At 35.8% G+C, this 25925-nt stretch overlaps 1 protein-coding gene across 1 annotated transcript in view; it reads left to right on the forward strand.

Annotated features, from left to right (window-relative positions):
* ROBO2 (roundabout guidance receptor 2) overlaps positions 1–25925 on the forward strand; it is a gene marked incomplete at its 5' end in the record, with an annotated part of 530965 nt that overhangs the window by 336687 nt on the left and 168353 nt on the right. Inside the window, one exon of the mRNA XM_040621098.1 lies at positions 23348–23505. Within this exon, the coding sequence (XP_040477032.1) occupies positions 23348–23505 (158 nt within the window). The remainder of the gene's footprint in view (positions 1–23347; positions 23506–25925) is intronic.

Consider the following 25925-nt stretch of genomic DNA (forward strand, 5'->3'; position numbering starts at 1 on the left):
CACTCCTTATTGTTAACATGGAATATTAATCATGCAACTTAAACTAGCATAAGCCCTTTCCCAGTAAGGGAAGTAAAAAGAGTATATGCTTTAGAGACAAAGAGCCCTGGGTTTCCAACTCTAAGCTATATTGCCTTTGGAAAGTCAATTTCTAAACCTCAGAAGCATGCGTCTTTGCCCTGGAGGTAATCTTTTGAAAGGTGGTGTGAGTTTTGGAGGTTATGTACCCAATATGGTGCCTGTTGATAATATTACAAGAATGATGATGATGATTAGAACTGGTATATGTAATAAATTTTTAATTATTATTTTTATTTGAAAAAATAAAAATATTTTTATTATTTATTATTTTTATTTATTATTTAATTATTTTATTATTTATTATTTATTATTTTCATTTATTATGAAAAAATAAATAAATATAATTTGTGGCTACTTATACAGGTGATTTTTGTTTTTTCAGTATCCAAGACGGCAAAGTAAGTAGAACAAGTCTAAAGCCTTTATCTTTTAGAAAGACTAGAGATTTCCTTGTTGCATTCATAAGCCAAAGCAAGGTAAAGGTAAAGGTAGTGAGAGAAAAAAATGCCTTGCTTACATGTTGTATATTTGGAATAATTTTTTGAGATAATAGATAGCATTCAATATAAGTAATTAATTTTTTTTTAAGATTTTATTTATTTGAGAGAGAGAGAGAGCACAAGCACGAGTTGGGGGAAGGACAGAGGGAGAAGGAGAAGCAGACTCCCACCTGAGCAAGGAGTTCAATGGGGGACTTGATCCCAGGACCCTGGGATCATAACCTGAGCCGAAGGCAGACACTTAATCGGTTGAGTCACCCAGGCACCCCATTAGTTAATTTTTGACCCTTTGAAATTAAAAGTCAAAGTATAGTCAAACTTACTAATTGTTGAATGCATATTTGAAATTCTACAAAGTTAAAAACATATCCCAAACCCCGTAGTTTTCTTTCATATTTTATTACATTCATTAGTTTCAGTAGTTATATTCTTTTTAATGTCATATATAATTTTTCAGAGATCCAAATGCATTTGAGAACAGTCTGATTCTCAAAGGTAATCATAACCGATGTTATATAAATGGGTTTCTATCTGTTCTTAATTCCCACTTATATCAAAATTTGTTTCAATAGCTTGAAATTCATTATAAGCAAGTTTCACTAAGCAACATTTATAATTTCCAGTGCTCTCCATATAATTCCTTTGAATTTTGTAGCTTTAAAATTCATCCCTGTCTATAAAAACTCAAATTTTCAATTGATATTCTAAAAGGATCCCACAAACTTAAATAAAAAAAAAAAACAACTCTTTTCTCCCATTGTTACTTTTTCCTTATTTCTTATGATCTCATAGTGCTTTACTCTGAACTTTCATATTTTTTACTATCTAGGTCACACAATCTTGGCTTAATGTCCTCATGATGGGAGGGAATATTTCTTTCAGTCAAAGTCTACAAGGTTCATGTGTGTGTTGGCTCAGCACTGCATTCCCTGCTGGCACAGTGCTTGCCCAAAGTTGGTTTTTATTTAATATGTATTAAATGAATAAATAAGAAGATGATTGCAAGATCTCACTCTTTGAAATTTGAGTATTCTGCTATTATCAGGCAAGATGTGCTAAGTCTGTTCAATTTCCTCCCTATTCCTACCCCCCTTCTTTCCTGCCCTTGTCCCTTTCTTTTTTCCTTTCATTTTTCTTCCTGCCTTCCATTTTTTCCCCCTAGGAAAACAATAAACACCTTGCTGAATTACATTGTAAGTGGGAAATAATTAAAAAAATTAGTTCATTGGCAAAATAATTTAAAAATCATTCTTGAAAATCCATAAAGTATACTCACTAGTCACAATCAGAATAATGAGATGCTTACATCTCATGTTGATTTGGAGAATGTGAGAGGAGAACAGATTTCTGAATCCAATTTCATAGGAATAGTGTTTGGAACTGACCGAGTTACAGAAATACAGTCTCTCTCTCCTTCCTGAGTATGTTAAATTCAGGTAAATTCAATGTGCTTCTGTTTCAGTCTTTTATAGTGAATACAAAGAGCATGGCTTTGGGTAAAACAGACATGGATTCCAATTTCCCAGTTACTCTTTACTATCATGGGAACAGTGGGCAAATAATTACCAAGTATATATTTGTATGGCTAGATATTCTCGTTAGTAAGATGGCAATTTAACAATATCCATCTCTGGGATTATTTTTAAGATTAAAACAGATAATGCCTGCAAAGTGTTTAGAACAGAAACCAGTATACAGCAACTACTCAATAAGTGTTAGCTATTATTGTAACAAATCCCAACTTATAGGTGGCAAAATTAGTTTTAAAAGGGTCAGTGTGATGAATGTGATGTTTTGTGTTCTAAACCCCAAATTTTTTTTCTATAAAACATGATTTAATTATAGAAATCCATGGACAAGTTCATTCAATTTGCAGAAATATGTTTGAATATCAAGAACACCCATATAATTCAAGGTGAATCAAATTGCAGTAAACTTTACAGTTTCCATTTCTTCAACTTGGTCTGTAAATTTGGTGTTTCTTAGAGTTCTTTTAAGGACTTCCACCATATCTGTCAATGATGCCTTTTAATCTCGGATCATCAGTTCCTACCTGGGTGCCCACATTTCTTCAGCCTAGCTACCACAGATCTGCATATCCAAACCTACTCAATATTACCACTTGGGTGTGTTATAGACATCTTTATTTTCTCACTTGTCCAAAATAAATGTACCACCTTATCTATTAAACGACTCCAAAAATTTGCAAAATACTTGTAAAAGAAAATGAAAATATTATATCTGCTCCATAAATGATCTTCCATATCATCTCTTTAATTCAGTAAGCATTTAGTGAGGAGCTTCCTAATCACTATATTAGACTTTGGAAGGGCAGAGTTTAGTAAACAATGGTTTCTCCTGAACACTCAATTATGTGATAGATTCTTTAAGTTACAGTTTTAAAGATTTTTTTTTTTTTTTTTTTTTACTCTCATCTAAATTTCTAATCATATCCACTAACTGGAATTTATGATTTCACATTCACTTACTATACCTGCTTGTTTCCATTGCTGTTTTATTTATGGCATAGGTTGATGTAAGGGCTAAAAGAAATAATCTGATTCCTCAATTTGCAGATACTAATTGAGCTTCACTAATTTGAGATTTTTGCTGCTGTCTAATAGCTATAATAATAAAGTACATAAAATTTAGTTAATATTTCTCATTATTTCTGAAAATTATAAAATGTCTCCTCTTTTTTAACCATGGTTTCCATTAGACTCCTAGATCATTGAGGACGGAAACTGTATTTATTAACTGTTATTTTCCAGGTGCATGGCATGGAGTTGTAATTGAACAATCATTTGATTAATTTACATTAATTACCCAAATCAAAGGCAAATAACAAGTTGACCTTTTTATAATGTGAGCTTCTAGGAAGAAAAGTGAGGATGAATCACTAGGAGATTGCAAGATTTCTGATGTGTTTCAAGTATCTCCAAATGCATGCCCTTTCTGTTGTTCCTTCTGTTAAACCAGCACATTTGCTCTCACTCCTTATTCTCATCAATGATTAGACCTGGATTAACCAGAGACCCTCACTGAAATTTAAACAATAGAACTTGTGTGTAGCCTTATTTGAGATTGGCATCTCCCTCAAAATCTTCTTACACTGAGCCTTTCTTTGATACAATTCCCTTGAATAGTTTGTCCATTTATAGCACAATAACTGTTATTGCATTCCTTTTTAAAAAACATTTGTTCTGGTCATTGTTGTGTATTTCGTTTGCTACTCTGTTGTTATCAGATAAACATGATTGTGTTAGGGGGGCAAGAAATGATGAGTGTTCAATTTAATTTCTCTGTTTTTGCATTTTCCGGTATCCTGCCTTGCTAAATGTAGCAGTCTCTAGCAGGCCTCATCAATTTCTATACATTTGTTTCCCACCATCATCACATTGGTCATGCACTTATGCTGAACCCCAGACTCCTTTGCAATCAGAACTCTCCTGATTGCATACCAGGTTTTATATTCAGGAACCTTTTCATTTAGACATTACTTACACTAATATATCTTGAGGCATAAAGATGGAAATATTTATATTAATCTTCTACACAGGAAAAATTTATGCTATGATACCACTTTAATTCAGTACTGGTACCATCCAGACAGACATTTATTTTTAATCCATGGTGTATCTAGCTCACCTATAACATTTCACAAGTTGAAAGGTTGTCCTTTAAATATTTCTTTGACATTCTTCTAAGGTCCTAAGAAACCATCGTATACCCTAAAAATTTTTAGAATTATTATTTTTCATTATAGCTTATTTTCTCTATTTTTTCTCCCTTTCTGATTACTTATTTATTATTTGTTTATGACCATTCATTTGCCATGGAAGTGGACGTGCTGCTAATTAAGTTTGTTGGGACACCATATGAATCATCATGGTTTGGACAAGTTAGCTTTGCCTTGTAGTGCACTCATTCTTACACCCAGGCTGTACCTGTAATTTAGTCCACCATTCCCCACGTGTGTGGCGTAATACCAGGAGATGGCAAGGGAAATTGCTTGAGTAGTTTACTGTTGCTGATTAAAGTTGCGGTTTTTTTTGTTCGTTTGTTTGTTTTTTTAATTCTATGGCTTGTAACTTCAAAAGGTAAAATTATCATGGGTAATAAATAGAAGAATGAAACTATAATGTTGACTCGAAAGCAACCAGTTTAATTGAATTTAAAATGAATATAATTGCTATTATAACTATCAAAGCTTGCATATTATTTGATTAATGACAAGAACTTTTTTCACACTTTTGAGAAGATAACATAGATTCATTAAATAAAACATAAAATAAAACTCACTCAAAATGTTTGAGCAGTTCCAATCATTAATGAAAAATCTTTTAAGTTACACTAACTAGGAGAAAATATATAGAAACATTCAAAAAGTGGGACACTTAAAAAAAACACCTCATAGAAGCTGACATTGGATATCAACTAGAAAAAAAACAGTAATGTTAAAACCTACTTCATAGTTTTTACTTGTACAGTGAACTTTTTCATAGTTTGACGCAGCAAGCAAATGGAACGAATCATTGAAAATCTAACACTAAGAGCGAACAGGAGTTGCTGTCTTTAGACTTGAAGCATAATTGTTTATGTTTTGTTGGCGGTACAAGAAACCTCAAGGGTTGGCTCTGCTTCAAAGGAAAGAATTGGTGGAGGGGAGGTAGGGGACGGTCTTGAAAGTGATGGGCAAACATTCATGTGAAAATAGGATGTTTTAATAAAAGCTAAAAGATACAACGTGCTGAGATTTGTGTGCAAAACTTTCATTCTGTTCCAATTAAATATCGAGTACAGAAGCGAGACATTCAGTGGCAAAACTAAAATGAAAAGAAAACAAACAGACTTCTTTTCATCCCGATGTGCCTAGGCAGCAGTCCAAGCAGAGATCTTAGGCACCATATGTGCTGCCCTCCCTATGGAGATGAGGTTTTCAACTTCGCTGAAATGACTGGGCTTGTCTGATTCTGCCAGATCCTTTTTTGCCTCATTTCAACATAGCATGGCTCTTCCCGGAAGCATGTGCTCTCAGAAGACTCAACGTGAATTATCGTAAGGAAGGCTCAGTGAGGCCAGTGCCTTTTCCTGTCATTCAGGTCCCATCGTCTAACACAACTCAGGGTCACAATCTAAATATGGCAATAGGAGGCACCTCCAGGAGGTCTGCATTTATGCCCCGATTTTCCTGGCTCATGTTACACGTCTTCCCTCTGTCTCAAGAGTGCTGAAGGATTATTTGTTGCTTTTCAGATAACCCTTAGTTCTTGCCCCCACATGGAGTAGAGATTAGACTCTTCCTCCAGCCCTTTTAAAGTCCAACTCACCCAGCTTTGCCATGTGTGAGCAATCTGCAGGCACTATTAGCCCCGCTTGAGTAGCTCTTGATAACACTCTCTAGGAAGTCAATTAAAGATGTCAGGGGCTGTACTGGACTGCTTTTCTTTTACTAACAGGCGTTTGGAGAGTGGAAGATGGAACTATCAGGAAGGTAATTTGAGGTTCTCTAGGAACTAAGGCCCCAGATTTGTTTGGTTTTTTTCCCTCTCACTAGTTCAACTTTTTTTTTTTTACTTTTTGTGATCTTGAAATAAATGATCTATTTTAATCTTTAATCAGCAATAGTTATGTAATATTGAGAATCAGGTACCCAATTTGATAAACAATGAAATCACGTGTTCAGTAGTTAAAAATGTGAAGAGACAAATGTCATAAATTTGAGCATTATGAAAGTCTGTATTAAGAAGCTAATTTTTGCATTAAAATATCTACATTTAAACCAAACTAAATGGTTGGTCACTAAGAATTAGGCATAAAAATTGCTTGGCATTATTGTAGAGTCATTTTTTTACATCTACTTGCTACACATTGTGATCCCTTCTTTTGCTAAAAAGCTTGACCCACTTGTTCTATGTGTTTTTACTAAGAAAGTCTACCCAAAAAGTGAGTGATTATTTTTTCTTAATTAATGTAAAGCAAAATTAAAGTGTCTTCATCTAAATGAATTAGTGTAAATATTTAAAGTGATTATTTAAGCCCAATGAATATTAGTTGCTTATGCAACATATTGAATGTTACTTACTAAATATTACATTATTAAATGAGTGTGATAATAGAGAAATTTCCATTCTATTGTATGTTACCTACAATTTTTTTATATACTTATTAACTTAATCAAGAGAATTATCACTGTGAGGAGACGTGTACTTTCTAAGGGCAAATATATAACTATAAATATCTCTATTCGATTATGCAAAGCCATGATAATGAATGAATACTCCTCTTTGCCAAGTATGTGCTAAATGCCAAAAATTCTTTCACTTAACCCTCATTGCCACCCTGGATGATGGTCACCATTATTCCCATTTCACAGATGAAGAAGCAGAGGCTTAGAAAGGGAAAATAACTTGTTCTAAATTCCATGGCTAATAAGTAATGATCCCAGGATTCAAATTGAATGATTTCCTTCACCAAAACCTGTGAGGTGCTAGGGCCTACCCTGCAGAGGGCAAGGAATAGCTGGAGATGCAGAATTCTGGCTGTACTTGTCGTTGCAAAAATTATAACCTCACAGTGACTATATGATTCTGAGAAGTGAAATATCCCTGAGATGCCCACATCTATTTTCTAATATTCCATAAAAATTAATGAGAAAATAGAAAAGATTGAAGCTGCATAAAGATTTACTTTTGCTGAAAGAAGAAATTGACTTATATATTAACAAAAGAAAGAAGAAAGAAAGAAAGAAAGAAAGAAAGAAAGAAAGAAAGAAAGAAGAAAGAAAGAAAGAAAGAAAGAAATTCCCTAATCCTGAGGGCTTGAACATACCCTTAGAAAAGCCACAATAGTTCATTACACAGAAAGACAACAGTGTCCTACTGGTCAGCAATTCACTTACCGTTAGCTTTTGTTCTTTGGGTTTTTCTGAAAAAAGCAATTGTAGAAAATCTAGTTCATATTAGAGATTTAGTCAAAGAAGCAAGTTTCATCATGAATTTTGAATTAAGAATAGACTTAGCCTAATGTTTGAAATCACCGTCTCACAGCACGATACGATAACTGATTATAACAAAGATCTTAGTTACCAAGTTAAATTATTTTTAGTATATTTAATAATTAGGTACAGAAATTATAAAATATGTCTGTTATGCCTAAGTTTCCACTACAATAATCTTAAAGTATAGGCTCCGGAATAAAAACAGAAGATTTATTTTCAAATTCTGGCTTCTCCTCTTATTAACTGAATGAAGATAGCATTTTGGAACTCCTGTCTTTTCAGTCATAAACTGACCTATCTCCCCGGGTCATCATGAGGTTTCCACTCACCTTCTATGCAGGCCGTCTTGACAATTATTAGGTTTTGATTTTTCCCACCCTACCAGAAAACTGAAATATTTTCAGATATTCAGAACATGATCTTGAGAAGTTCATAAATGGGAGATCATTCCACAATAATCTCTTTCAAAGCATACTGTATCATTTACCAAAATAAAGAACAAGAAACTCTCTATACATTTATTGAGTAAAATCATTGAATCAACTTAGGAAACTTTCTACTAAAGATGCATATGTAATAATCAACAATATCCAGTTTAGCTAATGACAAGAATTGAAATTCTTAACTCATCTATTCATTCAATAAATATTTACAAGCACTTATTTTGTGCCAAGAATATCATTCCAGACCCTTGGGATACAACAAAAGACAAAATGAACTTAGTCTCTGCTTTCATGGCATTAGTTTACATTCTATTGGAGGCAGATAGATAAGGAACAAACAAACAAACTATAATAATTTCACATAGTGATATGTGATATGCAGGGGGAAAATACCAGAGAGATGTGATATGTGTGATCGTGTTCTTTCGATTGGGTCATCATAAAAGGGGAACCCAAAGATTTGACATGTAAACTGAGATTTGATGGACAAAAAGAGGAGACCTAAAAGGAGATCTTAGGGGAAGAAAATTTCAGAGTGAGGAGTGTAGGAATAGGGCCTAAAGAAGTTATCTGCATTGCTAGAAGAAGAGAAGGACCAAACTCATTGGGGGAGAATGGAGTAAGAGGCAAGGGTCATGGAAGATGAGAGCCAGACCCCAAGATGCTTTGTAGGCCAAAGTAAAGAATTTGGGTATTGTTCATTTGTTTATTTATCTGTTTTTTTGAAAACATGATGAATCCTTTGGATAATTTTAGGTAAAGGGATGACAAAATTTGTCTTATAATTTTCATGATATTACTCTGCTTTGTGGAGAATTGACTGTAAGAGAGGCAAGACAAAACTAATATTGTTAAGAGTCAGCTTCAGTATTTCTGGTGAGATGATAGTGACTTAAACCAAATGACAGCGATAGAGGTAAAAAAAAAATTGATTCTGAGGAAGTTTCAAAGTCATTTAGGTCTTACTGATGGACAGGATAGTGTGTGTATGTGTCCATAGTGGACAGAAGTGGAGGAAAATTAATAACTTCTTGAGCAATTTGTATATGGCAATACCATATACAAAGACACTGAAGATTGGGGAGATGAACATTTGTGTGACAAAAATCAAGAATTCCATTTTGGTCACGTTAAATTCAAGATACTCTTAGACACTCAAGTGGTGATGTCACGTGAGTCTGGAGCTCCAGGGGGCTCAAGGAAGGAGGCATTCACTTTAGAGGCATCAGCATGGAGGCAGGACTGGCAGAGGTTAACTTGGAAGAATGTATGTCCGAGGACACTCCATTTTTGAGTGACATTGACTATGCTTTAAGGACAGAAAGTTTCTGGCAAAGTACATGCAAGAGTAAATGGCTAGTGGGAGGAAAATTAGGGAAGTATCTTAGAATACAAGACAGGAAATATACATTAGAATTACATATATTTTATGCAGTGCTTTAATGGTAATGGTTTTATCATGTCTGATTTGGAAGAGAATTAAAAAAAAATCACTTATACGAATTTTCCACATCTTAACTCTCAGAAATAATATCAAGTATTTACTCTGGCTAAGCTACTATGGGGGAGAAACATGAAATGATTACATCTGAATTGTAGATACAGCTAATTTCCAATGTAATTTCTACCTGACTTTCCATTCTTACAAAGTATTGATGTATCTAGTGAAGGCAATTAATTGCAGCATTTGATTAAGCCATCCACTATTGTATGGAAATCCTATTCTAGCTAGACATTATAAACATTGAAAAAGAAATAAACTGTGTTAACATATTTTAGTATTATTTCAAATTATTTTCTATTTCTAATATGGCCACTTTTTCTAAATGAAGAACAACCAGAATTCTGCAGTAACAAAGTCATTTTTAGAGAACACATTTTTAAATTATTGGGCTGCTTAATACTTGAAGACTATTGAAAATATACAGTGAATCTTTTTATTATGCAAATATATTCAATTCTGAAAACAATTAAATGATAATAGAGCATTCTCTTTTTCTTTACCTCGTATTACAGTAATGAAGCTGTTACCTCTGAGTGTGTGTTTTAATGAGTTTTAACTAACATTTTAATGAGCTGACATTATCATAAACCTAAGGATTAGACAAAATTGAATTTACTGGTATAGAGAAAGTTTCCTAGAGAGTTAATTATATTGTTTAAGATGGAATATAATTCATTTTATGATATACCACCAACTATCATCCTATAAAAAAAGTTATATTAAAGATTGAATAATATCATTATGCTTAATCTGTACATATATGAATCCTGTTTCTTCACTTTTAAAATAAAAAGCTAGGGGCGCCTGGGTGGTTCAGTTGGTTAAGCATCTGACTCTTAGTTTTGGCTCAGGTTGTGATCTCATGGGTCATGGGATTGAGCCCCGAGTTGGGCTCCTGGCTCAGCGGAGAGTCGGCTTGAGGTTCTCCCCTTTGCCCCTCCTCCCGCATGTACCCTCTCTCTCTCTCTCTCAAATAAATAAATTAATCTTTAAAATAAAATAAAAAGCTAATGTTTTTATATATTCAAATTATATGAAATATAAAAGGCATAGACATAGCAAAGATAATAAGCCAAAATCTTTATAAAACTGAACAATTTTTTAAAACATTTCCAATAAAGAAAACCACATGAAGGGGTGCCTGGGTGGCACAGTTGTTTAAACATCCAACTCTTGGTTTTGGCTTAGGTCAGCTCAGGTTGTGATCTCAGGATGCTGAGATGGAGCCCCAGGTCAGGCTCCACTCTCAGTGGGGAGTCTGCTTGGGTTTCTCTCTCCCTCTCCCTCTGGCTCTTCTCCTTGTGCTTTCTCTGTCTCTATAATAAATAAATCTTTAAAAATAAAGAAGAAGAAGAAAGAAAACTCTATGAAGAACTTTCAAATGAAGATAAGTATTTTTAAAGAAAGAATCATTTATAATTTTCTTGATTCACATATTTAAAATGTGTTTATAGATTCACAACTTACAATTTGGGAGAGATGAAGAACTTTTTCTAAGTAAATGATATTTTGGCTTTTATGCACTCTGTGAAGACAGTTAATATGCAATGGCATCAAGCCTCTCTCAACTAGAGCAGAGGCACCACTACTTACTCCTTCCTCCATAACTTTCTTGCTTTTTATCTGGTCCTTTACATAGGCACTAAGAGGCCTAGGTCTGGATCAAAAGGTTGTCCTCTTCCTCACCTTCATATCTCTTGTATGAAACTCATGGTAGGGCTTCAATTAACTTTCCATGAAAAGAAGCGACCTTCTCAACATTCAAGTCTTCTGAATTTTTATTCTTAGAAAAGAGCTAATTAATCAAATTATATATTTTGATCTCTAAGGTCAGGCTTATCATCATCCTACAGATATTCTGTTGACATTTATGTTCCAAACCACCATTCTTCTATAAACTTGCACTTTGTGTCTCTGAGTTTCCATAACCTTTTTACAACTCTGTTGAATCCAGTTGGGACAGATCGTATACTTTGAAAACACACATAATCATTTTATTTTTACTCATACGTTGTTAAATATAAATATTAATAAATAATTACTACATTAACAGGGTTGTAAAATCAAAAGGTATAAGGTGAATATAGTGAAGTCTTCCCCTTCCATCTTTTACTTCCCAGTTTTGTTTCTCTCTGCAAAGGCATTTGTTATTATTAGTTTCTTAGGTATTGTTCCAGAAATTGCTTTATGTGCATGCAAGCACATTCCAGAATGTTTCTTTTCTTTTTGTAATTAATTAAAGCATATGCTGCATATTCCAAACCCAACTCTGAAGCTGGCTCCTCTAAAATGCCTTCCTTGTTGAATTCAGTGTTTCTCTCCTTTGGGCTTTAATGCATTTTCAGTGTACCTCTCAATGTAGTTACTGCATGCTTTTTTTTCCCCTTTCTTTCAGATTGTAGATTTTGACTTATACATGGTAACTCTCCTAAATCTCTTTAGCTCCCTGAAGTCAACATCTTGACTTGAAGTATCTTGTACTCCTAAATGTGTTGCCTAGCACCTTGCAACAACAAAATATGCAGTACATACTTATCAAATAAAAAAGAAGTGAGGGGAGCATGGCTGGCTCAGTTGTTGGAGCATGTGACTCTTCATCTCAGGATTGTGAGTTCGAGCCCCATGTTGGGTGTGCAGATTACTTAAAAATTAAAAAATAAAATAAGGAAAGAAGTGACTGATTTAGAAAATTCTTCTGTTAAATAAAAGTTATAGTTACAACTAGAACTGATTGGAAAGTGAAGAATCTCTAAATTATTTGGTATCATTTAAACAAAGCAAAATTAAATATTATGTTAAAATCACCTTTTAAAAATGAACTGTATAAAATTTACCAGGTAAACATGAACTTTTCAATTGGGAGGAATCAATGACATTTTATTGTCCTGTTAATACTTAACAACATAACATAAATATCTAAACATATTTGATTTTGGATTATGCTATTGTATATAAATCCCAACTCCCATAGTACTCACTTCTAGTTATTATCATTGTCTAGTAGCAATTGCATAGAGTTTGGCTGTCTGACCATCAGGTCCTTAAAATAGGAAATATTTTATACACAGTGTTCTTGAACATTACTAAGTTTCTGACAGACACAGGAATTAAAAATTGACACTTAAACTCACTTAAAATTCAAGGGCACCTGGGTGGCTCAGTCATTAAGCGTTTGCCTTCGGCTCAGGTCATGATCCCAGCGTTCTGGGATCCAGCCCCGCATCGGGCTCCCTGCTTGGCAGGAAGCCTACTTCTCTCTCTCACACTCCCCCTGCTTGTGTTCCCTCTCTTGCTGCCTCTCTCTCTCTGTCAAATAAATAAGTAGAATCTTTAAAAAATAAATAAAATAAATAAACTCACTTAAAATTCAATACAAAAATGGAATTACAAGGTCCTTCTTATTTACCAGTATTTCTAATTCCCAGTAGCAATAATAATTCTCATTTATGAGGTCCTTCTTTTATGTCCCAGTGTGCTTTACAAAGACCATTTTTTTAATTCTTCATAACAATCCAAAGCATTATTATCTCCATTTTTCTGATGAAGAAACTCAGAGATTATATAAGACCATTCAGTTAATAAAGTAGCAGAGCTGAGATTCAAACACAGTCCTCTGACAAAATCCATTATTTTAACCACAATGCCATTATTGCCTCCTTGCCAAATAGTGGTAGTCTCAGAAGCATAAATTAAATGCCAGTTGCAGGTCCTATGAAAGCACCTTGGCAAATGGAGGAGAGCAAGTAGGATATTCAGAATAGTTATAAATTTGACTATTCATTGACAGCATAAGAAAATATTTCTAATTTTACCATTTATAGATGGTTTTGGGGAAGAGTGGGATGAAGCAATTGATATTTGATGCATGAAAATGGCCAAAATTTGAGATTATAATAATTTGATAATCTGGTATCACAAATAGCCTTGATAAAGACAAAATAATGAAGGCTTGATAGACTCTTTGATAACTCTTATCAAGTTTTGGTACCCTCTCAGGTAGAGAAGATAAAACAATCACATGCAATGAATGAGGCAGTTATTTCTAGGTAGGGAGTTGGCACCTCTCCAAGCAGGAAGGAAGTGGCTCCGTTTATTCTTTGTCTTAATTTGGGAATGAAAATGTACGGAGTCCTTGTCCTCACACTACCAGTGGAACCCAGGGAATAAAAATATAGCCAGAGACTCCGAAGACAATTTGATTTATTCCCTTATTGCTGAGCACGGCCAAGGTTGACTCCAGAGTATGTCAGAGGAAGGGAGGGATTTTTTTTAAAGACTTCCATGCTTAAGATGATATCTTTCTAGTTTCATTTAAGGTGTGAAGTTCTAATTAAAGTATATGTGAATGTTTAAATACTTTTCAGGAAAACACACAGTAAATTTTCATCATGAGGACTCAGCATTACTTACACCTGAAAAGATATTCAGTATTGGTTCTTTGGTATCAGTTTGTTTTCATAGAGAGTAGATGGCAATGGGCGGAGTGGGGGTGGGTTGTGGACTTAGCATCAGGGATAAGAGAAATTGTGCTTTCAATAGGTAAACAAAAAATGTCAAGCACGTTGTCTCCCAGTTGTTGTCAGTGGTGTTATATATATGAGTTTTCTGAAATAATTTAAATGTGGTCTTTAGCACATTTGCATTAATAAAAAGTGCTTGCGGGGCGCCTGGGTGGCCTAGTTGTTAAGCGTCCGCCTTGGGCTCAGGGCGTGATCCCGGCGTTATGGGATCGAGCCCCACATCAGGCTCTTCCACTATGAGCCTGCTTCTTTCTCTCTCACTCCCCCTGTTTGTGTTCCCTCTCTCGCTGGCTGTCTCTATCTCTGTCAAATAAATATTAAAAAAAATAAAAATAAAAAGTGCTTGGATATACCCCTTGCTTTCTCTTGTCCTGCTCACCTGTCAAAACATGGTGATGCTTTTGAAGATTCATGGTAGATGTGTAATGAGATTACTGAATGTTAACTGCGGCATTCAGAATTCATTTGGTGGCAAAAGAAAAGAAGGTTACTGGGTCTTTGGGATAGAAGAGAGAGATGATAGAGCTTTTTTTAATCAGCCTATTTGAAAATAAATATACCGTATTCTGGATTAGGAAACGTTTCAAGTTTTGTGTCATGTAGTAATCAAACAGAACATTTCTAGAAGAATATAAGATGTCACATTATGTCCATTTCAGCAAAATTCATGACAGCTTAGAATAATGGCCATATTTTGTGGTGTGGACATATGTAAATCTTAAAATATTGGATGGGAAAGACTGAAGAGTCCACAGGCTTGTGGGACATAATTTTTAAAAAATGTTCTCATTGTTGCATTAAAAATTTAAATAAGTTTCATGCTGTTAGTCTTTGGTCTATGTTCCTGTTATGTAAAAAAAGGAAAATAAACAGAGTGCTTTCAAAGAGGTCATTTTTAAGTTTATGGAGGGACTCACGGGTACCCTCTAAATTGACCTCTACTGGTTATGGTTATGAAATGTGTTGTCAAAATAGGTGACATGATGAAAATTGTGATATCAGCATAATTGAGTTGAGAGTCCATAGATGCATTCTAATATATATTCCTCTTATTCAGAGATTTCATTGAGTTTCAGGTAAAGGGGAGAAAAGATAAAGCAACAGTAGTTTCAAAGTAACTGGCATTCTTGACGAGGGAGGTTGACCTTGACCTTCCTCTCCTTCCAACCCTCATTTCATCAGCAGGGGTGAGATTACATTGAGACCCTGCCAATAGGTAATAAATAACACATAAATTCCAGGACACCCTTGCACTGTAGGGTGCCCTAATGTGTAATAATCCTTAGACTATTGAGTTTATAACTCATGACATCTGGCAGTTACTTGGCATTGTAATTCATGTTGATCATGCACATCAGAATACACCATGGGAGAGAAACATTGGAGCAATAACCCGTTGATGCTAGGACAGGGTAGAATGACAGGAAGATGCTGTCGAGATTGAGTACCTCTGTGAACTATGCAGTGTTAGAATGCTGTAAAAGCTAATGCCTTAGATAAGGACTAACAAGGCGGGAGAAGGGCGGCAATCTATTGGGATCCAGAATAAAGCAGCACATTAATATTCACTTGATAGCACTCTTTATTCCTTTATTCAAATTGACATATGTAGCTATAAAGCTGTGATGAATCCTGAAGTTAGAATTTAAACATATACTTGTGTTTATTTTAAATTTAAATGTGCACTTAAATATATTGATTTTAGGGTTTTTTTTTCTTTTGTTTTCGTTTTTGTTTTGTTTTTTTGCCTATCTATATATATGATATTTAGTCCTCTCAAACTTTTATTTTCTTTGGTCTAATAGTGAGGGTTAAATGAGAAGGAAGAGAAAGAGAGGGATGTGGAAGAAAAATGGGAAGGGCAGAAACAGCATTGTGCAAAGCAGTTGTAACAAGCCTTCCTGAAACCTAGGAGCCTAACTGCTTTGGCTAAAGACTTGAGGCTCATGGGACATGAACCAGATTGAAAAGCTAGAAGCAGACAGATGGCTGTTTGTAATCATCCTGTAAATACAAATCCTGTAAAGATGTTGTGATTATTTGTTTGTTTGTTTGTTTATACTCAAACCTAGATCTAGAGAAAGTAGGAGGCAGTATCATAAGCTTGAAAAATCTGGTATTTCCCTTGTTACCACCTTTTCTCTTTTCTAAGTTTTATTTATTTAAGTAATTTCTACGCCCAACGTGGGGCTTGAACTTATTACCCTGAGATCAAGAGTTGCACATTTCTCCAACTGAGACAGCAAGGCCTGTCTCCCTGTTACCATCTTGAGAAACATTACTTGATGCTATTTTTTTTTAAATGCTAGCCTGTGTAGTTCTGTATTTTGAATTCAATGTGCTATTTTTTCCATTACCCAAAGTTGTAGGCATCTCTGTAACCAAGCCTGGAATTAGCCCTAAATGGGGCAGGTGCTAGAAAGAAGTTATTTGGATAGTAGAGTAGAATATTTTGAGGGTGTTGAGAGGAGGTTTTTCTTCTGAATAGAGGAAAGCTTTGCCTTGAAAATGTTTAGGCTAATACCTGCTGTTCCAGACACCATCCTCCTCCTCGAGTACTATATTTGGGCACATCTCTTAAGACGCTCTCATTCCTTTGAGCTCTCTGTGATGCTGGAAACATCAATCCCACATGAGCAGTTTTGTGGATGATGGCACTTTAAGGAAGAAAAAAGAGGAGCCGATTAAACATTAATTAGCTCCTATCCACAACTTCCTCCTAAGCTAATGGATAGAGTATGCAGATCCCTGTCAAATATCAGATGCTAGGCTTTGCCAAAAATAGGACTTCCAAGTGTTGAAGGTATGCCAACTGCCGGCTCCTTAACTCAAACCAGAGGAAATGATTGCCAGAGACAGGCCTCGGAGTCTGCCGTGGTCAGATGTCACCAGTTTGCAGTGCCACATGCGATCCAAGAGTTTATGAATGATCTCAACACTCGGTCCCCGAGGAGAACATATGCATTACAGAGGTTACGGATACAAATTACAGAGAGCAAGATGTTTCCATGCAATTTCTAAGAATCCTTCAGCAAGTTTTAAACATTAATGGAAAACATTAAGGAAGACTTGGCACTCTTAGCAGGCCTTCAAATTATGTTGCTGGTGAGGACAGAACAGAGCTAAAAAAAAAAAAAAAAAGGGATTCAAGAATAAAGGCTTAGCTAAGAAATCTGGAGCGGGCCCTTCCTCTTGTGAATTGTGTATTTGTGTGTTTTATTCCCTGCAGAATACCAGGCTGCCCAAAATGCTATGACTTGAAAATGAACAAGTCACAGGGCACCCTTGTTTATTCAGCATGCTCCAATTCGTATCACTGGTTGATCTAGATCATTTGCTGAGCGAATTTGCTTGCACCGGGAGTCATAGTAGAGATGAGGGGGGGGCGGGGGAGAGCGTCTCATTTTGGAATTGTCAGCATGCTGCAGAGGTGCCAGAGTGCCAGAGTGTCAGCTTGCACAGCGGTAGCAGGATGTCTCCCCACTGAGTTCTTTCTTTCTCGTTCCCCTTCTGTGCAGAAGAAACCACTTATGACTTGTCCCCTAAATATCAGATTTTATCATCTATTTAGCTGGTGGCTAGCCTGTGCCTTCCGCCCCTATTTTGTTTGATTGTACCAAATATAATAAAATAGTTTGTTGTGAATGATGATTCCTCTTTTGATATATTTGGTCTTTCCATCATAGAAACTTCAGAAAAATGCAGAATTATTATAGCTTGTCAGTGAGGAGCTTTCAGTTGAAAGGGGAAACTCAATTTAAACTGGTCTAAGTATGAAAAAAACTCATTTAGATCATGTAACTAGAAAGTCCAGATTTGGCACAGTCTTCAAGATTTATTTGTCCAGATAGGTCATCAAGAACTCAGATTTTTTTTCAAGTGCGTAGCCTCAGTTTCATCCTGAGGCTGGAGCTCCCCCTGGGGTCACAGCATGGCTGTCAACAGCAACCATTTAGTGCAGCAGGAAGAGACAGTGTTCCTTCCTCAGAAGTAGAATAGAAGACTTGAGCTTCAGGCTGGTTGGCATTACAGCTGCTCATTCCCCGTGGTGCTAGGTGGTGGTGCTAGTGATGGTAGGGAGAGAGAAACAATATGTACCAGCTATAGGAATAACTATTACATTTTTTTCTAGTCCATTTTAATACTGACAGTGTAATTTGATCTAACAGTTTTACTGGTTGGCAAAGATCTGTTGTGTCTTTCCTGATTTAATCTGACCCTCTTGAACTGCCTGGATTTTATTTTAGAGCTATATGAGCTTGTGGGTAGGCAAGTCAAGTATGCTATCCCTTAAATCCAACCAACTAGAACAAAACAAAACAAAAGTGTTGTGGTTTATTTGATATGAGAAAAAGACTACAACACACCTCATGAAGAGCAGTTCTTCACTTCAGTCAACCAATCAAGACCATTCGATGAGGTCTTCCATGCCCTTCAAGATGGGAGTCCATTAGAGGGTTACCTAGTCCAGTGTGAGTGTAGAAGGAAACTTTTCAGATAAGTCTGAAGCTGACACTGAAAGAATGGTATGCGTCTGAAGGAAGAAATAGGAAAAAGTAAGGAAACAAAAGGGAATCTGGGGGAGATTTCCAAGCAGAAAGACCACCAGATGCTAATGTACATTGATAATTAGATGTTCCTCTCTTATGTTTTCTACTGAGAAGTCTTGAGCCACACAGCTCTGACAGCTCATGGGCACATACAGAGAGAAACCCTGCTGGCCAAGAAGGCTTGTTATCAGTGTCGATCGGAGTTGCTATCCATTTCAACTGCTGCTAACAATGTTTTTATTTGTGATTTCCTTTTAGATTACCTTTCTCATAATCTATTTAGTTTGTAATGGTTGGTATTCTTTATCCAATAATGTGTATGACTACTTTCATCGGTAATATTTTTAGTCTCTATATTTCTAAGAACTACTCTGAAACGTGTGTACCTTATAATTCAGAAATACATCTTTTGGTCTCTTAATTACGTAGCCTTGTCTCATTATTATTGTTAATTTAATTTAATAAACTAACATGGAAATGTCTGAGTAATGATTTGCCTTGCCTTTGTTGACAAAATATAAAATAAAAATGTAAAAAATATAAAATACAAAATATTTTATAAAATACATAAAGATATAAAAAGTATAAATTATATATTTTTTAAATTCTTGAGCACTGTTGATTTGGAACAGAAGGGAGAGGAGTTGGAGGTGAAAGAAGATGATATTATGAGAAGACAGGAATCAAAGATATGTAAGCTCTAAAGGCACAACTAGATGTAAAACTCTTTTAGGGCATTATATGAGTTACCTATTGCTGTGTAACAAACAACGAGACTCAGAGACTTAAAATAACAAACATTTATTTGCTGCCTGTGGATCAGGAACCCAGATAAGAGTTAACTTAGTCATCTGCTATAGGATCTCTCATACGCTGCAGTAAATGTGTTGGTCAGGGCTGTGGTATCATGTGAAGGCTCAACTGAGAAAGTTTCTGCTCTCAAGCTTATATGGTTTTTGGTGGGATTTGGGTCCTCCAGGGTAGTTGGACTAAAGCCTCAGTTCCCTGTTTGCTGTTGCCTGGAAACTGCCTTTAGATTATTGTCAAATGGGCCTCTCCATTGAGAAACAGGGTATCTTACATGATCAGAGGAATCCCATGAAGAGAAAGAGGGAAGGACAGAGACAGAGAGAGTAAAAAAGATGACAGTTACAATCATTTATAACTTAATCTTGGAGGTGACATTCCATCACTTTGCAATAATCTATTCAGTAAAAGCGAGTCACTAGGCCCAGCCCACAGTAAAGGGGAGGAGATTGCATATGAGAATAAATGCCAGAGGAGATGGATCATTGAGGGATAGTAGAGAAAAAGCTTACCACAGACATTATCATGTCATTCTCATTTTCTATTTCTTAACCATTTTATAGGACAGTGCCAAGCACATTGTTGTGTTTGGTATGTTCCTGGAGAATTGAATTAATTTGTTACAAATCTTTATGTCATGACTATGAACTATATTTTATGAAACACACAAGTAATTCAGAACTTTCTGATCTTCCAAAATAACTTCCTAAATCATAGTGCCTGTCAATGTAAAAAGAATGCAAGTCTAATCTAGGTTAGGAGTAGCTGGGTGAACTCTCATTTGTGGTTTTCAGCTCATATACAGAAATGAATATTTTGGTTCTAGCCAGTGAGAGTCCACACCCCCCCCCCATGGAGACTTGAACCCTTGTATTCTAAATTTAGCTCCACAAGAAAATTCTGTATCAAAAGTATATATCTATTAAATCTTTTTTTTTTTTCCTGAAAGCATAACCTCATACTACCCTCTAAGCTTTTGTCATTGTAACCAGATTTTGTTTCTCAGTTAATCGGGTTTATTTCTTTTCACTCTGCCTAAAAACCTGTTTGGAGCTTTAGTTATTACACATATAGCTGCGTACCCTTGTTTTGGCTTACTTGTCAAGCCACATCAAAAAGGTAGCTCTCAATTCTTTCTACAATAGGGGCTCAGGAGAAAAAAAAAAACAGACTTAATTTGGACTTGCTTTGCTTTTCTACATTTGCAAGACCGTTTTACTTCCCTTCATCCAAAATGCATGAATTCTTTACTATAGGGAATACTTTCTTTTCTTTATCAGCTGCAATAATGTATAGGGCAAAATCCAAGACAGAAATGAAAAATTAGCACAAAAACTGGAAACAATAGTTATTATTTCATTTTACTTTGCTTATATTAAGGAATGGATCGACAAACCTCAGAAGCATGTAAGCAAATATCAGAACATACCTATCCTTTTTGACAATTTGAGAAGAGTAAAAATGGCTTTACTTTTCACTAAGAGTAAGTTTTTGGTCTCCAATGCTAGGGCCTGATGAAAAGGATGTGTTCCCCTTGAGAGAAAGAAGAAACCATTTTATTACCCCAAAGACTTAGGGTAAAAGAAATGGTATCACTAAGCAAAAAAAATGAATTAACTGAATGCTATACAAACCCCAAAGAGCATTTTCCCAGTTGAAGAGGGTACAGTACCAATTATACTATTATCTCACCCTACTCTCTGGGTGAATAGTCTGAAAGCCTGAAATTACAGTTGATGTTAGATTTCTTGGGTTCATTTGCAAATTGGAGTCATTTTCTTTTTTGTGAATGCCATAAACACATGTTATATTGTTTAAGAGTAGCAGTCCTTAGTTTGTTATGATATTTTTCTCCTTTTTGTCCTCCGTGTCAAAGGACCTTTATTTTATTTTTTTTTTCTTAATTTGGCTTGTTGCAAATTGATGTAACACTGTGTTTCTGAATGATTTGCAATGGCCTTAAGTACCATTTGAGCAGAGGCTTTTTGGCACGGCATTTGTTAAGAGACCAGTTCTAGAGAAGGTCCTTCGACTGGCCAGATGTGTCATTTTGGAACAGATTGAGGGCCTGCCAAAACACCATTTGTTGCCAGTTCCGGATATTGGTGGGGTGCTCTCCACTCTGTTACCATATTTTTGCATGTCTTAACATTGCATAAATAGGCAGCTGTTCTGTATTTAGAATATAAATGAGTCACCAGCTTGCTTTCCCAGGAGGATTTACCTGCAAAAGGGAACCACAGTGTTAACCCCTTCCCATCCCCCTGCCTGAATGTCACATTTAAATGCACGCTTCTCTCAGCCCATTCAGAAGCAAATCCTTATGCATATAAATCACACCTCTCTTGCCAGTGAGACAAGAGAACCAAAAAATGTGCAGTTCACCGTGCTAAAGCCGAACACATTTCCTTAGCAGCAAAAGCAGTAAATTAATCAGCTTATAAACTGAGAGTGAGCAATTTGTGCTGAATTCTTTCTTACTGTTCCTTCAATAGGAGACGAGATTCTCTAATCTCGTAAAGGCCGTGACTTCATTACGACGGAAACCCCTGTTAAAGGATGTGTTGCAAGAGACAAGAGAAGAAAAGCCCTAAAAGTCACTCAGTTGTCTCTCTGGAGCTATTTGCAGGCCAGGGAATTTTATTTATTTTGAGAATGACAATTAACCTAGAGACTTTGCCCAACAAAGGAGCAGAGTGCTGAAGTAGGTCTCATTATAGGACACGGAAGACAGTTGGTGTGACCCAATCCACATTCGTAGCAGATGATTCACAAAACAGGCTAGCAGAAGCTACCTAATTTTGATTTCAAACAGCTTGATGAATTTATGTATAGACATAGATATAAGACACTGTCCGTGCATGTGTGTGTGTGTGTGTGTGTGTGTGTGTGTGTGTGTGTGTTGCTTTTTGATACACTTAGGAAACAAAGTTGTCAGTGTCGGAATACAAAGGAATAGGAAAGTCAGGCAGTTAGAAAAAGCAGAGGCAGTTGAGGTATATGGTATAGGCCTGGTCTTGACTACTGTTTTGAATGTTTCCCCTAAAATAGACATAGCCCTTCTTTGCTAAAGTAACGCAGCATTCTGCAATCTGATAGGACAAGTCATTTCTCCAGGCTTTTCATCTTGCCAGCCAAAGCAAAGCACACACAGATAGATAGGTGACATTTGGAGAGCCAGGCGTGCCAGATTTTCGGAGGTTACAATGGAGGTCCAACCTGCTGTTCTCCTAATGAAAGGAGGAGAAATTCAGACTGGCCAAACTGCTATCAGGGATATCTCTGCTCTGAATGTCACGCTGCCCAGATGTCACTTGGCAGGTGGAGATGCACGGAGAATGAAAATGTAGCCCTGTGTATGTGGGTGCTAGTGCGTTGCGGGGTGAACAATGAGTCCGTCTTCTGAAGTGTAATGAAAACAGTGTGGATCTCGTCCATATTCATGTCATGAGAAAGGGCGTTCTCAAAGAGTTCTCACCTTACTTCCCGTCCCAGATTGACATGCATACGTGCTCACAGACCATGTGCACATGACTTGTTTTGAGGTTTTAAGTATAACTTGACAATTTATTTTAGTGTTTGTATATACGTATAAGTATATAGGCTTTTTCTTTATAGAAAATGGGATCATACTGCATGAACAATTTTGTACCTTGAGTATTAAATCTCAAAACTATATCATGAGTATTTCTTATTTTCCTTAGACTTTTCTTATATTTTAAATCAGATTTTATAGCAAAGATGCACGATCCTACAGTCAGCCATTTCCCTGTTGAACATTTAGGTTGGCTCTAGAATGTTTTAAGACAGACGTGGCTATGTTCTCGGTAAATATTTAATTTTTATTAGAACAAAGTAAGTAAGACTTGAAATGACCTTTTGCAAGAGAAAGCTAAAGTTACTGTCATTGAATTTTCTTTCACTGCAATTGTTTTTCTTCAGTGTTACGAGATGACTTCCGGCAAAATCCCACAGATGTCGTAGTGGCAGCCGGAGAGCCTGCAATCCTGGAGTGCCAGCCTCCCAGGGGACACCCAGAACCCACCATCTACTGGAAGAAAGACAAAGTTCGAATTGATGACAAGGAAGAAAGAATAAGTGTGAGTTAAATTAAAATTAATGCCTACAGAGATTGACTATCAAGTCTTCAAATGGGTATATTTTATCACTAATAAAATTGTAGACCTGCCCTGAACGCTAATTATGGTTACACTGCATTGAAAGGAGTGAGAAAGAAAAAGCAAGAACTAAAACTTCACGATGAGGCTTCAAAGAGACAAAAATCATAGAAATCAGGTCTAGATGATATATTAATAATTATATCAATCTGAATATGAAAATATACAAATATGTAAATATATATGACTATGTAAATACATGTATATATATCTTTGCGGCACAAAATGACAAAGCTCTTTTTAACATCTCAAATGCATCTTCTGGTCCTGTAGAATCACATGAGTGATAAAGGGTAAATGATGGCCGTAGCCATATTCAGTAGAACGTTTCTTGTGACACTATTTTCAAAATTATAAGAGACGATAATGTGAAGTAATGAGTACTTCAAGCACCTTCTCCAGTCTTCAAATTTAATATTTATAACTAAAATTTTATACATGAATTCATTTCAGAGTTTAAGAGGTATAAAGTAAAATCAAAGTAAACATGACTTTTTTTGGTTCTGCAGTTTAGCTCTTGTAGAAAAATAGTCTGCTTTCAAGGAAAATTGATGATTAGGTTCATCACTTGATTAATATCAAAATGAGGCACCCAGAATATTGTAAAGAGGTACAGAAGGGGAATGGCATATAATTATTTTATATTTTTAGAGGATCTACTCAACACTTGTTTGTGATGCCTATGGGAACCAGTTCACTGAAATAGTAGGTAACGCTTCAAACCTCTGATGCTATTCTTAGTAGAATTTTTATATTCAATATAACTATTGAGAATAAATATGTTTTACTTAAAATAATGTCTCATTTAACTGAACAAATGTGCCACTTCTATAAAAAGTCCATATAGTCTGGTGTCTGTTATCTTTAAAAATATCTTATAAATGAAGATTTTTTTTTTATGCATGCATCGTGATTACATCAGAACATAGAACCGGATAGTCCATATAAGAGATAAAAACAAATATTCATGTGATTCTGGCTTGAACTCTTGACACCATGAGGATCTACAAGGCCAGGGAGAATTTGGTCCTCAGTGGTCTGTGCTTGGATACGAAGCATGAAAATATGCTCCTGGTGATGGAGTAAAATCAGTGTTGAAAGGTTTCTAGTTCATGTTTGCATCATTCAATTTTCGCTTTATAACAAACCACCACAAAATACAGTGACTTATAATAACCATTTTATTTGGACTATGATTCTGTGGGTAAGATGACAATTCTTTACTCTGGGCCAGCTTGGCTGGTCTTTGCTAGGTTTTCTCATGCTTCTGTGGCTTAGTTACAAGATGTGCTGGCGGCTGGATGTACTCACATGTCTGGCCATTGACACATACCCAGCCGGGCATCTTGGTTCTTCTATTGGCCTTTACTTTTCCAGCAAGCCAGCTCGGACTGGTTCCCATGGTGGTCTTAGGATTCCAGCTGCAGCAAGGAAAGACAAGTCTCAATCTGAGAACACTTTTCGTCTACTAAAACACTGCTTCAGTTTTGTTGGTCAAATCAAGTCATATTGCCAAACTCGGCTTCGGGGGAGGAGAAATGGCCTCCATGGCCATTTTTATAACCTGCAGTTTATTATACTGCATATAAGTAAGAACAGGTTGGCAGTCTTCCCATGTAAAAACAAAATTGAAAGTCCCTTTCTGTGACATGACAAGTTTTAGCCTGACATATATCTGTTGAGAACACACTGCATGGGTTTGTTTGCGTATGAGAAAAAAACAGAGGAAACCAGCGTGTTCTTACCTCCTATCTCTTTAAGAACATTCAGTCACTGTGATGCTAATATTGTTGAATGATATAAATACAAAGAAAAAAATTGGAAAAGAAGCCGTGAGTTGGTGATACACATACTGAAAATGTAATTCTACTTCAATATCCTCTTTAACAAATAGACATTTTAACATATTACATTGGTTTATTTGGTCAATAAATGCTTCACATTTAAGAAACAATTAGGAAGCACCTTTTAGAAACCAATGATTTACACCAACTCATACTGTCATCATTTTTAAAAATTTATTTTTATCTGACCTGCCCTTCTCTTCAAAAATTATCTCATACATACAATCAAGGTGAGACATAGATAATTAATGCTAACAATTGAAATTTAAGCTCCACAAAGGCAGAGGTTTATTATTATTTGGTTTACTCCTGAATCTCAAGCATCTAGAACACTGTGCAGCCCATAGAGGTGCTCAGTAAATGCTTGTCGAATCCCTGGGTCAGTTGGATTTCATTATATTACCAAAAGCGGTTATTTCGTGCTCCTTTCTGATAACAAATAGCAATAGCAATTCATTCAAGCTACTTCAGAGTGAAGACCAACCATTAGGATTTGGT

Source organism: Ursus maritimus, unplaced genomic scaffold, assembly GCF_017311325.1.
Source record: "Ursus maritimus isolate PB19 unplaced genomic scaffold, ASM1731132v1 scaffold_4, whole genome shotgun sequence".
NCBI classification, from domain to species: Eukaryota; Metazoa; Chordata; class Mammalia; order Carnivora; family Ursidae; genus Ursus; species Ursus maritimus.